Source organism: Zea mays, chromosome 2 (assembly GCF_902167145.1).
Source record: "Zea mays cultivar B73 chromosome 2, Zm-B73-REFERENCE-NAM-5.0, whole genome shotgun sequence".
Lineage (NCBI taxonomy): Eukaryota > Viridiplantae > Streptophyta > Magnoliopsida > Poales > Poaceae > Zea > Zea mays.
This window is the reverse complement of record NC_050097.1, coordinates 206,248,312-206,263,134: the sequence shown is the minus strand read 5'-3', so window position 1 is coordinate 206,263,134 and position 14,823 is coordinate 206,248,312. Positions and strand designations below refer to the sequence as shown.

Genomic DNA, 14,823 nt, shown 5'->3' with positions numbered 1-14,823 from the left:
AGAAAGTTGATCAGCCACTTTGTCAATAATGGGCTGCAGCTGATTATTGGACAGCTTTTTTAAGGACAAAGGTAGACCAAGATATTTGCATGGGAAAGACGAAAGTTCACAAGGAAGCCAATCATTGAGGATGTCCAGCTCATCCTGCCCACAACGGATTGGATACACACTGCTTTTCTGAATATTAGTTTTTAATCCTGAAGCTTCTCCAAACAAATTCAGAATACCTAGGACAGTATGAATTTCACTCTCCCTTGGGTGGAAAAAAAGAACCGCGTCATCAGCATATAGCGAAATTCTGTGGTGCAGTGGTTTGGAAGAGAGAGGCTCAAGCTGCCCCTCCTCATCAGCTTTGGCCACAATGCAACCAAGGATGTCCATCACTAAAATAAAAAGCATAGGGGAGAGGGGATCCCCTTGCCGCAGCCCTCTCTTGTGGGGGATGGTGTTCCCCGGAACTCCATTGAGTAAAACCTGTGTGGAGGAAGTTGCTAAAAGGCCACTTAAGATATCCCTCCAAATCTGCCCGAAACCCAATCTCTGAAGTACTTCAAGCAAAAAAGGCCAAGAAACAGAATCGAAGGCTTTAGTGATGTCAAGCTTCAAAAGAACCCTCGGTTGGCCTTGCTGGTGAAGCAATCTGGCAGTCTGCTGAACCAGCATGAAGTTGTCTTGGATGAAACGGCCCTTGATGAAGGCGCTCTGCCTAAGAGAAACAAGATCATGCAGTCGTTGGGACAATCTGTTGGCCATCAACTTGGTGACAAGTTTAGCAATGCTGTGTACCAGACTGATAGGTCGAAAGTCTTTTACTTCCTCAGCCCCCTCCTTCTTAGGGATAAGAGTAACAAATGCAGTGTTAAGTCTTCCAAACTGCTGGAATTTTCTGCACCAAATTGCAGCAATAACAGCCATCACATCCGTCTTGATAATTGGCCAACAAACTTTATAAAATCTGCCTGTGTAACCATCAGGCCCCGGAGCCTTATCAGAAGGTAGTTGCATTATGGATTCCAGAACCTCATTTTCATCAATCTGCGCATCTAAATCAGTCAGGTCATGAGAAGGTAGACCCAGGTAATCCAAATCAACAGTCAAGGATCTGTCCGCCTTGCAGCCCAAAAGTTTGAAATAAAACTCATCTACTGCTCTAGCCTTCTCGCCGTGATCAGTGAAAGTGTTCACCCCTGACACAATCTTGGCAACAAAGTTCTTCCTTTGCCTGTGCCTAGCATGCATATGGAAAAGCTTAGAGTTGGCATCGCCCTCCTTTATCCAACTGATTCTGGACCGTAGGCGGGCAATAGTGCGTTTGAGGGAGGCAAGGGCTAAGGAGTGTTTTTTAAGCCCTCTCAAGAGCCAAACCTCCAAAGGAGACAGGAGCCGAGAGTCTTGGGCAATCTCCAGCTGATGAAGAATTTCTCTAGCAAGTGCCAACTGGGAGGACACATGGCCTACCTTCTTAGCACTCCATCTCTGCAGAGCCTTGGCAGTTGATTTCAATTTCAGTTCGAATGTCAGGAAAGGGCAACTTCTTTCATTAACCGAATTCCAGGCTTCCAGAACTACCTCTTGGAACCCTTCCAATTTTGGCCAAAAGGATTCGAAATGAAATCGACGCTTGCCAGAACACATACTGTTAAGTCCAAGAATCAGTGGGCAATGATCTGAGTCCTCTGAAGCAGCACTTTGAAGGAGATGGTTAGGGAACAATGCTTCCCAATCAGTAGTGCAGAGAACTCTATCCAGTCGGACCAGTGTTGGTGAAGATTGATGATTGGACCAGGTATATTTGCGACCAATTAGGGGAGTATCAATCAGACCAACATCATTGATAAATTTTCTGAAGCGACCCATCATAGATCTATTAATATTATCATTATTCTTGTCTTCAACCTTGTAGATGAGATTAAAGTCTCCCACTATTACCCAAGGCTCAGAGCAGATGCTTCTGAAATGCCTTAACTCTTGAAGAAAAAGGATCTTTTCAGAATTACTTTGAGGTCCATAGACACAAGTCAGCCACCAAGACTGCCCATTATTTCTCTGGAATTGCAAGGAGATACTATAAGAATCCACTCTGTTCAGCCCTGTCACCTTTATATGCTTTTTCCAGGAAATCAGAATTCCCCCCCTAGCACCCTCGGACGGCAGCATTACATACTGATCAAAATCTGTTCCCAAAATAGCCAGCACCTTTCCTCTGTTAATTTCCTGCATTTTTGTTTCCTGAAGACAGATAACGTCTGCGCCACAAGCATCAATGCAAGTTCTAACAGAACATTGCCTAGATGTAGAATTGAGACCCCTTACATTCCAGCTCAAGATTTTTTTTGGATCCATTACAAACCTCTTACATCAGCGACCTCTACAGGACAACTCAACAGGCACTAATGCCAACACTAATGCTGCCCTCCTTGAGATCATCTGGTACTACCCATCCAAAAAAGGACGCCAGCGCTTCAATATGTGAAATAGGAAGTTCAGTGGAGAATACTTTCAGATAGTCTTCTTTGGCTTGCTGGGTGACTGCCCCAGGATCCCCAATTACTTTCAAGGCCTGCATAACTTTCTTTGTGGTTCTTGAGGATAAATCCATGTTGTCAAATTCAACTCCCACGCCAGCAATTCGACGGCTGCGGCGTGGGATAATTTCTGCAACTTGGGCATTTTTAGACGTCATAAAAGGGGGATCTTCTGGTGTTGCAAGGAGGCCTGAAATCTTTTTGGAGAGCTTGCTAAGGAATTGTTTGTTCTTGAGCTGCGTACTGCCTGTTTGGGTCTCTTGCGAAGTTGACTGACTACCATCAGTAGTAACAGCTAGGCTGACCTCTCGCATGGGAACCGAATCAGACCTCTCTTCTGCCACCAGCGGCGCTCTCAAAAGCGATGTTGTCCCGTGATCTGCCCCTTCGCCACCATCAACATCAAGCTCCACGTCCCCATGACCCTTGAGTTGAAGCCCTCTAACTTCACCAAGTGGTCGACGGTGTTCCAGGCCACCTGTGGGAAATTCGGGCTGCTACATCATCTCGCCACTGCCTCCACCTCGAATTCCGACGAGACCTGGCTGCAGGCTGACTTTTGCGTCCGCGGATGGATGTACAGCACCGTCTCCGACGCCGTCCTCAACCTCGCCATGACCGACGACAAGCAGACGGTGAGCGCCCTTTGGGCGGCCATCGGCACGGTGTTCCAGGCGAACAAAGCTCCTAGCGCCATCCTCTTGAATCACGAGTTCCAATCGATGACTCAAGGGGATCTGTCCGTTGACGCCTACTACGTTCGCATGAAGGAGAAGGCCGACGAACTGCGCGACTGGGCAGCCCGTCTCTGAACCCAACCTTGTCCTCAACCTGCTGCGAGGGCTCAACGAGGTCTACTCCAACGTCACCGACAACATCGCCGGGACGCAGCCCCTCACCCTCGCTGCCGCCCGGCACCAGCTCCTCCTCAAAGAATTGCGCCTGCAAAACGAGGAAAAAGTGCGCGCCACCACCGCCCTCCTGGCTACTGCCTCCTCTCTTGGCGGTCACCAACAGCAGTAGCTGCAGGGCGGTCGGCGTCCTAACACCAAGAAGGGTGGCCAGCAGCCCTTCCAAAACTCCTCCGGCGGCACCTCCAGCAGCACCAGCACCTACAAACGCGTTCTCTAGGGCTTCAATCCCTGGACCGGCGAACGTGTGGCCCCTGGAGAGCGCGTCACCCCTCCTGGTCAGCGCCGCCAGGGCAGTTTTGGTGCCCCCAGAGGTCCTGGTGCCCAGGCTGGACACAACCCGGGTATACTAGGGCCTTCCCCGCAGGCCAATACCGCCTTCGCTCCGCTCCAGACCTCCTCCAGCGACTCCAACACCTCCACCAGCACCTGGGATGCAGCCGGCATCATCGCTGCCCTGCAGAACATGCAACTGCAGGGCGACTGGATAGTTGACTCCGGCGCCTCCACGCACATGACATCCTCGGCTGGTATGCTTACCCAATGCCTCCCCCCTCCAGCTCCTCAATAACAGTAGGTAATGGCACCAGCATTCCTGTTACGTCTAGAGGTCACTTCATCCCTCCTACACCTACCACAAATTTCGCTCTTAATAATATTCTTGTCGCACCATCCATAGTCCGCAACCTGCTATTTGTCCGTCAATTCACTCGTGACAATAGTTGTTCCTTTGAATTTGACGCACATGGTTTTTTTGTTAAGGATCTCAGGACGGGACGCGTGATTCTCCACTGTAACTGCGACGGGGACCTATACACCATGCCTGCCTCCACAGCTGCCGCTCCACCTCATGCTCTCCCGGCTGCTTCGTCCACTCTGTGGCATCAACGTCTCGGCCACCCTGCACCCGCTACTCTAGAACGCCCTAATAAAGTGCATGTTGTTTCTTGTAATAAAGTAGACCGTTCCCTATGTCACTCGTGTCAGATAGGCAAGCATACGCATCTACCTTTCAGTTCTTCGCTGTCCATAACTCATGCCCCTTTCGAACTAGTTCACTGTGATGTTTGGACTTCCCCCATCAACAGTTTGTCTGGTTTTTCATATTACTTGGTATGTTTGGATGATTATAGCCACTATTGTTGGGTTTTTCCGCTCCGGAAAAAATCAGAGGTCCACCAACACTTAGTTGAGCTTGCTGCGCTCGCCAAAACACAATTCAGCTCCCCCGTAAAATGTTTTCAGGCTGACAACGGGGCTGAATTCATCAACACTGCCACCACTAAATTCTTCGCTGCTCAAGGCACTCACCTCTGCTCCTCCTGTCCCTACACATCACCCCAAAATGGCAAAGCCAAACGCATCATCCGCACACTCAACAATTCCATTCGCACCATGCTTCTCCATGCCTCCCTACCCCCCGCATATTGGGTCGAGGGACTCCTGACGGCCTGCTACCTCCATAATAGGCGCCCATCCTCCTCCATTAAGCATGACATTCCATACACTCGCCTGCATAATCAGCCGCCAACCTATAACCATCTGCGTGTTTTTGGGTGCCTCTGTTACCCCAACATGCAAGCAACCTCCAAACATAAGCTCGCCCCTTGCTCCACGGCATGCGTCTTCCTCGGATATCCCCCCTCGCACAAAGGTTACCGCTGCCTCGACCTATCGACATGTCGCATCATCTCCGCCATGTCATATTCGACAAGACCGCTTTCCCCTTTGCAGCCACCTCAGACGCCTCCTCCCACGCCTCCCATGACTTTCTCATCGACGACGATATGGTTTCGGTGCTTTGCTCTACTGTTGTTGCAGGTGGGACTTCCTCCTCGCCGCCCGTGGTCACTCCATCCCCCTCGGATGTTAAGCAGCCACCCCCCGACGTTGCGACATCACATGGATCGCCTCCTTCGACACCAGGCGGGCATGGTCACGTGCCCCCGCCTGGACCCAGCGTGGTCCCTTTACCACGGGTCTACGTCTGCCGCCCCGAGCCGTCCGGAGCGGCGGCTGCCCCTCTTGACGCCCCGACACCACCGACGGCGCCCTCACCGGCACCGGCGGCATCGCCTGCTCCGCCACCACCACCACTGCCGCCACGTACCACCCGCACCATGACAGGTGCCATCCCTCGCGTTCGCTATGAAAGGCTAGCGGCCACTACATCCTCCTCACCATCGCCGATTCCGACGAACTACCGCAGCGCGCTGGCCGACGCCAACTGGCGTACCGCGATGATGGATGAGTACCAGGCCCTCGTCGACAACAACACCTTGCAACTCGCCCCCCCCCCCCCCCGGCGCCAACATCGTGACGGGGAAGCGGATCTTCCGGCACAAGTTCCATGCCGATGGGTCCCTCGCTCGCCACAAGGCTCGCTGGGTTGTCCAAGGCTTCTCCCAGCGTGAGGGCGTCGACTACGACGAGACCTTCAGCCCGGTCGTCAAACCGGCCACCATACGGTCTGTACTCAGCATCGTCGCGTCCCGCACCTGGCCGATTCACCAGCTGGACGTGAAGAACGCCTTTCTTCACGGCCACCTCGAGGAGGTCGTCTACTGTCAACAGCCGACAGGATTCGTCGACCCTGGTGCCCCAGACCACATGTGCGGTCTGCAGAAGTCCTTGTATGGACTCAAGCAAGCTCCGTGGGCCTGGTACCAGCGCTTCGCCACCTTCATCCGGCAGCTCGGCTTCGTCGCCTCCACCTCCGACACGTCCCTTTTCATTTTTCGAGAGGGGACGAGCCTCGCCTACCTACTGTTGTACGTCAACGACTCGTTCTCACTGCCTCATCCTCGGCCCTCCTTCAGCGCATTATGGCTCGGTTGAGCTCCGGGTTCACCATGACGGATCTTGGTGCCCTCCACCACTTCCTCGGCATCGCTGCCACACGCTCCTCAGATGGCCTCTTCCTCTCCCAGCGACAGTAAGCTGTCGAGCTTCTTCAGCGCGCGGGCATGGCTGAGTGTCATCCGACACCGACACCTGTTGACACTCACGCCAAACTATCCGCGACCGACGGGGTTCTACTGTCAGAGAAGGACGCATCTGAGTACAGGAGCCTGGCAGGGGCTCTCTAGTACCTGACGCTGACTCGTCCTGATCTGGCCTATGTTGTTCAGCAGGTGTGCCTCTTCATGCACGCCCCACGTGAGCCTCACTGTGCACTTATCAAGCGCATCCTACGCTTCGTCCAGGGGACTCTCTCCTCGGGTCTTCACATTGGCACCGGCTCTATCGACACGCTGACTGTCTACTCTGACGCTGACTGGGCAGGCTATCCAAACTCTCGACGATCCACCTCCAGCTTCTGCGTACATCTCGGCAACAATCTGGTTTCCTGATCCTCCAAGCGCCAGACCACGGTGTCCCGCTCCCGCGCCGAGGCAGAATATCGGGTTGTGGCTCACGTTGTGGTCGAGTGCTGCTGGCTTCGACAGTTACTCCAGGAGCTCCACATCCAGCTAACCTCCGCCACTGTTGTCTTCTGCGACAACGTCAGTGCAGTCTACATGACGGCCAACCCCGTCCACCACAAGCGAACGAAGCACATCGAGATCAACATTCACTTCGTCCGCGAAAAGGTGGCCCTTGGTGAGATTCGGGTTCTCCATGTGCCCTCCTCTCACCAGTTCGCCGACATCATGACTAAAGGGCTTTCGACAGCACTCTTTCGAGAATTTCGATCCGGCCTTTGCGTCCGGGAGCCTCCCGCTTCGCCTGCGAGCGGATGTTAGGCAATAGAATATGTCGCAGCTCTTTACCATATGTTGCGGCATATCATAGCTATAATTAGCCGCTGTAAATCAGGGATTAGTTGCTATAGTTAGCATATGTAAATCAAGGAAATTACCCTTGCCTTGTAAAGCAAGGCCAGCCGGCCCTATATAATAGAAGGCGCCCCCTCCCATTGAGGTGTGGCCAATTGCCCCAAATTCTAATCTTCTACACCGTCGACGCCGAGCCTCCCGACTTCGTCAGCTTCGCCGCCTCAGGCAGCCGTGCCCCCATCCGCCTCTAACCTCCCACCTCCGCCGAGTTGCCAGCGTGGCGTCGGGGAACGTCCATGCCAAAGCGCTGCCGAGCAAGACAAGCCGCCGGCAAACCGAACTCCTCCCCAAAGAGCCCTTCAGAAAGCCTCAAACAAAAGAGAAACGGTCGCGTCCTCTTCCTGTGCGAGCTCACATCTCAAAAGGACGGTTAAACAGAAGCCCACCCAGGCGCCTATGGCTGACACGACGGCGCAGGACAGTGCCGAGCAGCTGCTCCACCTAAAGCTCGTGTTCCTCGCTGGGGGCCTCCTGCCTGAGTGCTCGCGCTCGCCAGGTACTCGTTGTCGCTGCCAGTCAAAATCGCAAAGGTACACAGGCATCTCTCGTTCTGGCCTCTAGGGTGCCCTTTTGTGAGTGATTGATGATTCGAAAAGTAGTGGGTATGGTGTCTAGGTGACCTGCTGGTCTTGCAATTGTAGTGTTGATAGCTAGTTTGGATGGTAATTGGCCTCCAATGTTAGACGTGTTCATATAATAATAATAACTTTATAATTGTCCATCCAGTCATAGAGTGTCATGCTTCTTACTTGGTTGAACTCCTCCATAATAATTCATAACGCTTTCGATCCTTGATTTTCTACGGTTCACTGAAAGATTATTCTGATGGGCAAGAACAATGTCGATCTGGGTCGATCTTCAATCGTCGTCTATGGCGGCAGCGATCGCCGCCGGCATCGAGGGCGACGGCCGGCCTGGTGCCTCTCAACGTTCATGGCGACCGACCCAGCATGAGGCTGGATCTTCATCCAACAGGAGGTTACATGATGTTAATGGGCAGGGGCTTGATCGAAGCGTTGTGCTTCAAGTGCATCTTGAACAGCCTTTTGCATCGGACCTTGGTATCCCCAGCGACGCCTGCTGCTCCCAAGAGCCATTTCAGTAAAGGTGGCGCGTGTGGCGATGAATTGCAGCCTGTCATTAAAAGCGGCGTGGGAGGCGAAGCGGACCGCTCAAGACTTCAAATTTCAACGGTGGTGGACACCTCTCTATGTCCTGTTGGGCCCTTTAGCCCTCCAGTGGATGATGGGCCAGGTTTTAGGTCATTTCCTTCCCAGAGATGGCGCGCTCTGGGCCTCGACGGCCTGTGTGGTCCCTCCGACCCACCAGTTCGGGTCTACACCAGAAAACGGCTTCGCTGGAAGCCGGCGACGGTCTCCTCGCTCCGAGCGGTTGACGCCCCCACGGCTGGGGAAGGTGAACCTTCTGCGGCCGTGGCAGTTGCGTTGGCGACTCTGGTTGAGGAAGGTTCTCCCCCTGCTTCGCTGGTTGGGGAAGGTGAACCTTCCGCGGCCGTGGCAGTTGCGTTGGTGACTCCGGTTGAGGAAGGTTCTCCCCCTGCTTCGCTAGTTGGGGAAGGTGAATCTTCCGCGACCGTGGCAGTTGCGTTGGCGATTCCAATTGAGGAAGGTTCTCCCCCTGCTTCGCCACCGCCCCTTGCTACGGAGGATCCAAGGTACCTTGCCTCGGTCGTGGTCGGGCCAGCTGCAATGGCAGCTCTAGCCAGGGCTAGACTTGACCCCTCTTACACCTGGGGTTGGCGAGTTGATCCCTGACATGACCGTTGCAGCCTCTTCCCCTATCCGGGTAACGGTTGAGCATGCTGCAGTTGTTGAAGTCCCTTTGGGGGCTCCGGTTGCGGCTACTCTTGTTTCCCCACGTCGTGAGGATTTTATCAAGATGGTCACTCTCCAACCTGACAGACTTCTATCAAGAAAAAACATGTCAAGCCAATTGAAGATGATTACATTCCTCGGCGCAGCCGTAGGATCGCTAGTGTTGGAGTTGAACTCACTACGACTAACCTTGTGACAAGAGCCTCCAGGAAAGTTATGAAGGCAGTAAACATTATTGAAGAAAACGAAGGCCTGGACCAAAGGGCTTTGGATGAGTATGCTAAACTCTTCAAGCACGATTTGTCAAACTCACACATCAAGGCCCTGCCAGCTCTATTCGGGCGGGTGCCCCTGAGGACCTTATGAAGGCTAACCAAGTGGGAGCAGCGAGCATTTAGGCCCATCCTTTTTCTGTTTGGGTAGTGTTTTCCCTTTTTTTACTCATGGATCCACAATGTTTGCTCATTTGGAATGTAAGAGGTTTGAACTCCTTAGCTCGCCAATCTGTTCGCACTCTAGTTGACTCCTCTGGTATTGATATGGTCTGCCTCTAGGAGACGAAGATGTCGTGTGTTAGCAGGGGTGTGCTTCTCTCTACTCTTGGCTCTGAATTTTAGGAGCATGGACTATGTGGAAACATCGGAATAGTTGTGTCTTCGACGGAAACAAACCTAATGTGGATCTTGTTGTTAGGATGTAACACCCTGTCCACTCCCGGACCGACGGTACTTACTCCTGGCAGCTCTATAGGATCATATATTGTCCCCACAGACCAACATGAGTCTTTTGTGTGCACTTTGTCCTCACTCATGCGCACCCTAAAAACTTTTCGGTCGGCCACTCATCCCAAATTGCTCCAAGCCAAGCACGCTTAACTTGGAGGTTCTTTTGAGATAGGCTTCTAAAAAAGAAGATGCACCTTGTTGGTATGGATACTCTATTAATTCTATTAAGCCTTGGACCAGGATATCACTGTCTCAGGGGCCAGGATATCACATAGGATGGCTAATCAAGAGCGAGAGAAGTGCGAGCTGGCTAGAGCAAGAAAGCTATCCTTGCTAACTAGTCGCATCCCAGGTCTGTAGGCTTTGTGTTAGAGTTTGTAGTTTCGGGTGTTTTATTCATGGATGAGTATCAGTATGCCTGTACTTGGCCCTCGTGGGGTGGCTGTTTTGTATTATCTATTTTTCTTCTTAATGGAATGAAACATAGCTCTCCTGCGTTTTTCGAGAAAAAGGTTGAAAGTGATTCTGCTGCATAGTGAAAACACTGTTGAGCATGCTTCTTTTAGCTCACAGGTCCAAATCCAAATGGAGCGATTTTTGTCTAATCTCCCGCAAGAGTTTGTGTTTATTTCTGTTTCATCATTGCTTTAGCAATACCTTAATTTTGGCGTGTCCTCCGCCACTACTTGCTAACATGCCGTCTCAATAGGGTTAGAAAAAAAATGATCATGACATTTCACATTTGTGCTTTTTCCCGGCTAATAAAGAGCTTGTAATCCATTATCAAAGTTTAGTTAACTATTGGCAACCTCGTCCTATAGAACTTTCTACTTAATCGTAGTTATGGTGCTGTCCCTTGGAATAAAATGTATGAATCTTGTGCTACGTAAAACTAGAAAGCAGAATAAACTCTGAGACAACGAAAATTAGAATATCTTATCAAATCAGTTTTAGTGGACCATTCAACAGCAGGGAACGGAAATAGTTTTTGCCCCCCTCGACAGCTGGGTTCATTGCAGACACAATTCGACTGTATAACAGCTGTATCATCACGAGGAAAATCGTACACATATAATCCAAAGCTAATCCTCAGAACCCCTAAACCCTAGAAGAATAAGTCGAGGTGATAATCCAAAGGCTAATCCTCAGAACCCCTGAACCCTAGAAGAATAAATCGAGCACAATGGAAAGCAACGCTTGAACCGAATAACTAGCTGCAAAAGTCCTACTCGAACCAATCAAAGCAAGCAATTCGACGAAGCAACAGCAGCGAACCAATCAAAGCAAGCAATTCAACGAAGCCACTGCATTAGCGAACCAATCGAAGCAAGCAATCCGACGAAATAACAGCTCACACAGTTGGAGCGCCTCGACCCGCACGCGAATGACGAACAGGGAGGACGCCGGGCGGAGGATAACGGGGTCACTAGAGAAATTAACAAAATCCGCACGGATTGATCGAGCAACCGGGAAAATGCGGAGGGGTTTTAGAGCGTGACTAACCTCCTTGGCACGGTTCTCGATGAGGCCGATCACGAAGCTAGAACGCTCACCACTTCCTCCTCCGCCTCCTCCGTCAGCTCCGGTGGCGTCGCCCTCCATCTCCGCGGCGTTGAGCCGGGCACCGCAGCTGCGACCGCGTGTGCGCGCGAATGACGGTTTTTCTCGGGAATATGTGACGGAATGGAATGACCGCTTGGAAGCGGATATCGGATATTTATACGGATACGGATATTATGTATCCGGAATTCCGGATTGAGATGGGCCGTGTGACTTTCTAGAGGGTACGGCAATGAGGGACTTGATCCCCGATTCACCGCGAGAAATTCCTCTATTAAGAAATGGTGATGGGGAAGTTTCTTTCCCCACTGGGATGTAAACGGGGAAAATTCTCTTCCGACGGGTAAATGGGGACGGGGATGGAGAAGCATTTCTCATCCCGTTCCCCGGGAAGACCCATTAAACTTACATGTGACAATGTTTTTATGTAATAGTTAATAGTAAAAATAAAGAATTACCTTATCAAGAGATCACTCGTTGTACAAATACATTGATTTTAATGCGCACATAATGATTTTACATCTAACAATGTGTATAAGTGACAATGTCTTACATTAATAACAAATGAAGTACGATCTAATTATAATTTAAGCGGGGATGGGAATCCCCGACGATGATTTATCCCCGCGGGGAACGGGGATAGGGAAGAAATGTCCCCCGCAAGCGTTCGTCGGGATCCCCGCGGGAAAATTTTTTCGTCGCGGGGACAGATTTGGGGAGCTAAAACCCGACGGGGAATTCCCCGTTGCCATCCCTAGTCTCTCCTGCCTCTCTCAGGTGTGGGGACGATACATTATCTTCCAGAACCATATCGAGTTGGTTCTCTTCGTTGTGCTCCTCGTGATCTACATGAAAGCACTCTCGAGTTGGGTCGTAACCCCTCCTCGTTGTGCTCCTTGTGCTGTCTGAGTTGTCCGAGAGCAACTCGTCACATGTAAACAAAAATTTATCCTAGTTCGGTGTTTGGACTCGTGGACCTAACCAACCAGTGAAATAGCGTTGCGTGCTCCTGACCTAGATGGTGATGCGAGTTGACACAAGCGATTTATCCTGGTTCGGGCTACGAAGGGCCCTACTTCCAGCAGAGGAGGGATGATGCTTATATTACTCGCATCAAAGTGATCACAGTAGGGTTACAAGCACGGCGGGAGAGGGGAGGACCCCAAGTCCCTGGGAGTGATTGAGCCAAGTGCCAATATCATATGAGGGAGAATACTGCTAAGTGTTTGTCCGCCTCCCTGTGGAGCCATGGGTTGTCCTACTTATAGGTCAGGGAGAGTTGTCTTGTGGACGGGAACCGTCGACATGCTGTGAAAGGGGCGTCTTTATGTTCTGTAGATGGTATGGCCTGGTACTTTGTTGTTGACTTGTGGTTGATTGTTTTCCGTTGAGAGCCGAGGCCAAGGGCTTGATCACGTATCTGAGCCCCCATGGCGTGGGGTTGCCCATACCGTAGTGATTGGCACAGTGCCTGTTATGGGAAAAAGGCTCTTATGGGATGCATTAGCTCCATTGTTTTTTATGACGTTGGGAAGTCCTCTGCCACAGATATCGAGGGAAGAGCCAATCTCCGGCGAGGCGGAGGTCCGTCCGAGGTTGCGACCGAGCCTTGTCTTCAGACTTGATGACGTGTGCCACATTCAGCAAAGTGGCCTTCCACGGTATTCGCGGGGGAGCAGGTAGCCGAGGCCTAGTTCGGGCGAGGCGGAGCTTGCACCCGAGGTCTTGTCCACGTCCCATCATATTACGCATCCTATCAGGAGCTGTCAGGCGACGTGAACGCACGTAATGATGTAGATGAATCTTCGACAAGGTTGCGGTCCTGTTGAAAGATTCACCTGCAGCCCGACGTGAGGTAGGTACGCGCATTAAATGCGATTGTCTCCCAACGATCTTCGGGCAATCTTTGTCTTTACTTGTTTGGGGCAGGCTCTAATGAGACGGACATGACCGCCTTGGGAAGAAGGAGCCTCGGCCGAGACGGAGATTCTCCCGAGCTTCTGTCCTACCCAAGATAGGCCTCAGGCGAGGCGGAGTTTTGGGAAGACCCCTAAGGGGGACCTCAGGGTGAGGCGGTGTTTTAGTAAGACCCTGAGGGGAACCTCGGGCGAGGCGAAGTTTCGGTTCCTTGCCCTCGAAGGATGTATCTTGACAGAGTTCCTAGGATGTTAAGTGTGTTTTAGGGGCGTAATCTGGGTACCCCTAATTATCGTACCCGACATTAGCCCTTGATCCTTCCAAAGGAGTGCTTTGACACTTGTTTGGAGGTTCTTCTGTTCTTTGTGTGGGTACGCTACCTTTTTCTAAGGTGTGACGATTTTGTTTCCGAGGGGTGCACGAGAGCGCACCTGTCGGGTGTAGCCCCCAGGGCCCCGAAGGCGTGGTTGGCTCCTTTGGGGTCTTGATTTTTACCTCTGCAGGTGTGGTGGACTTTGTGTTGTCACCTGGCTGCAGCCTGAGCGCAAAGTGAGCCCCTGAGTGCTCTACGTCGATTTGTCGAAGTTCCCAACAAATTTGTCGTAGCATGGGGTGCAAGGGTGAAAGTTGCCTAGAGGGAGGTGAATAGGCGAAACCTAAAAATTATAAACTTTGAACACGCACTTCACCCGGGGTTAGGGTTAGAAATAAATAATAGCGAATTCGGAGTGCGGAAGATAGTTCTCCTTTCTATGAATTGCTCAATCAATACAGATAACTTTGGGAGCTAACTCAAATCAATGTGAGCAAGGAAACTTTAGAAAGTGAGGACACGGAAGAAACAAATCGAATTGTGAAGATCAACACACATGGACACGACGATTTGTTTTCTGAGGTTTGGTTCCAAAGAACTTATTCCCCGTTGAGGAGGCCACAAAGGCCGGGTCTATTTCAACCCTTTCTCTCTCTCAATCGATGACTTAGACCGGTCGAGTGCTTCTTCTTTATCTCACGGGTCACTAAGACCCCGCAAGGATCATCGCACAATTAGGTGTCTCTTGCTTGCTTTACAAAACACTTGGAGAGATTAGAAGGAGAAGAAGAAAAGCAGCCAAGCAACTAGAGCAACAAAAGAAACACAAGTCACCCTCTCTCAAGTCACTAAACACTTTTGATCACTTGACTTGATTTTGAAACTTGGAGAGGATTTGTTGCTTTGAATGTGTCTTTGGAGTGTATTCTTTGCTCCTGTATTGAATGAAGAGAGTGGGGTGCTTGGATGGCTTGAATGGTGGTGGTTGGGGGTATTTATAGCCCCAACCACTATTCTAGTCGTTGGCTGACTACTCTGACGATGGGAACACCGGACAGTTCGGTGGTACACTGGATACAACGTTGTTCACTGTCCGGTGCGTGCCACGTCAGCTCATCGTTGGAGTTTGGAGTGGTTGACCGTTGAAGTCGTATGTTCTTTTGCTGCACCGGACAGTTCGGTGCGACCTGTCGTCGCA

General features: G+C 51.3%; 1 protein-coding gene across 3 annotated transcripts in view; it reads right to left on the bottom strand.

Annotated features, from left to right (window-relative positions):
* LOC103647676 (DNA mismatch repair protein MSH4) overlaps positions 1-11,542 on the bottom strand; it is a 51,780-nt gene extending 40,238 nt beyond the window's left edge. For 2 of the 3 annotated variants that reach the window (XM_008672188.4, XM_008672189.4), the window contains exon 1: positions 11,339-11,542. In XM_008672188.4, coding sequence (XP_008670410.1) covers positions 11,339-11,437 — 99 coding nt within the window. In that variant the 5' untranslated portion in view covers positions 11,438-11,542. The remainder of the gene's footprint in view (positions 1-11,338) is intronic. The other variant, XM_008672190.2, reaches the window with a different exon arrangement.
* Between the last annotated feature and the right edge of the window lie 3,281 nt (positions 11,543-14,823).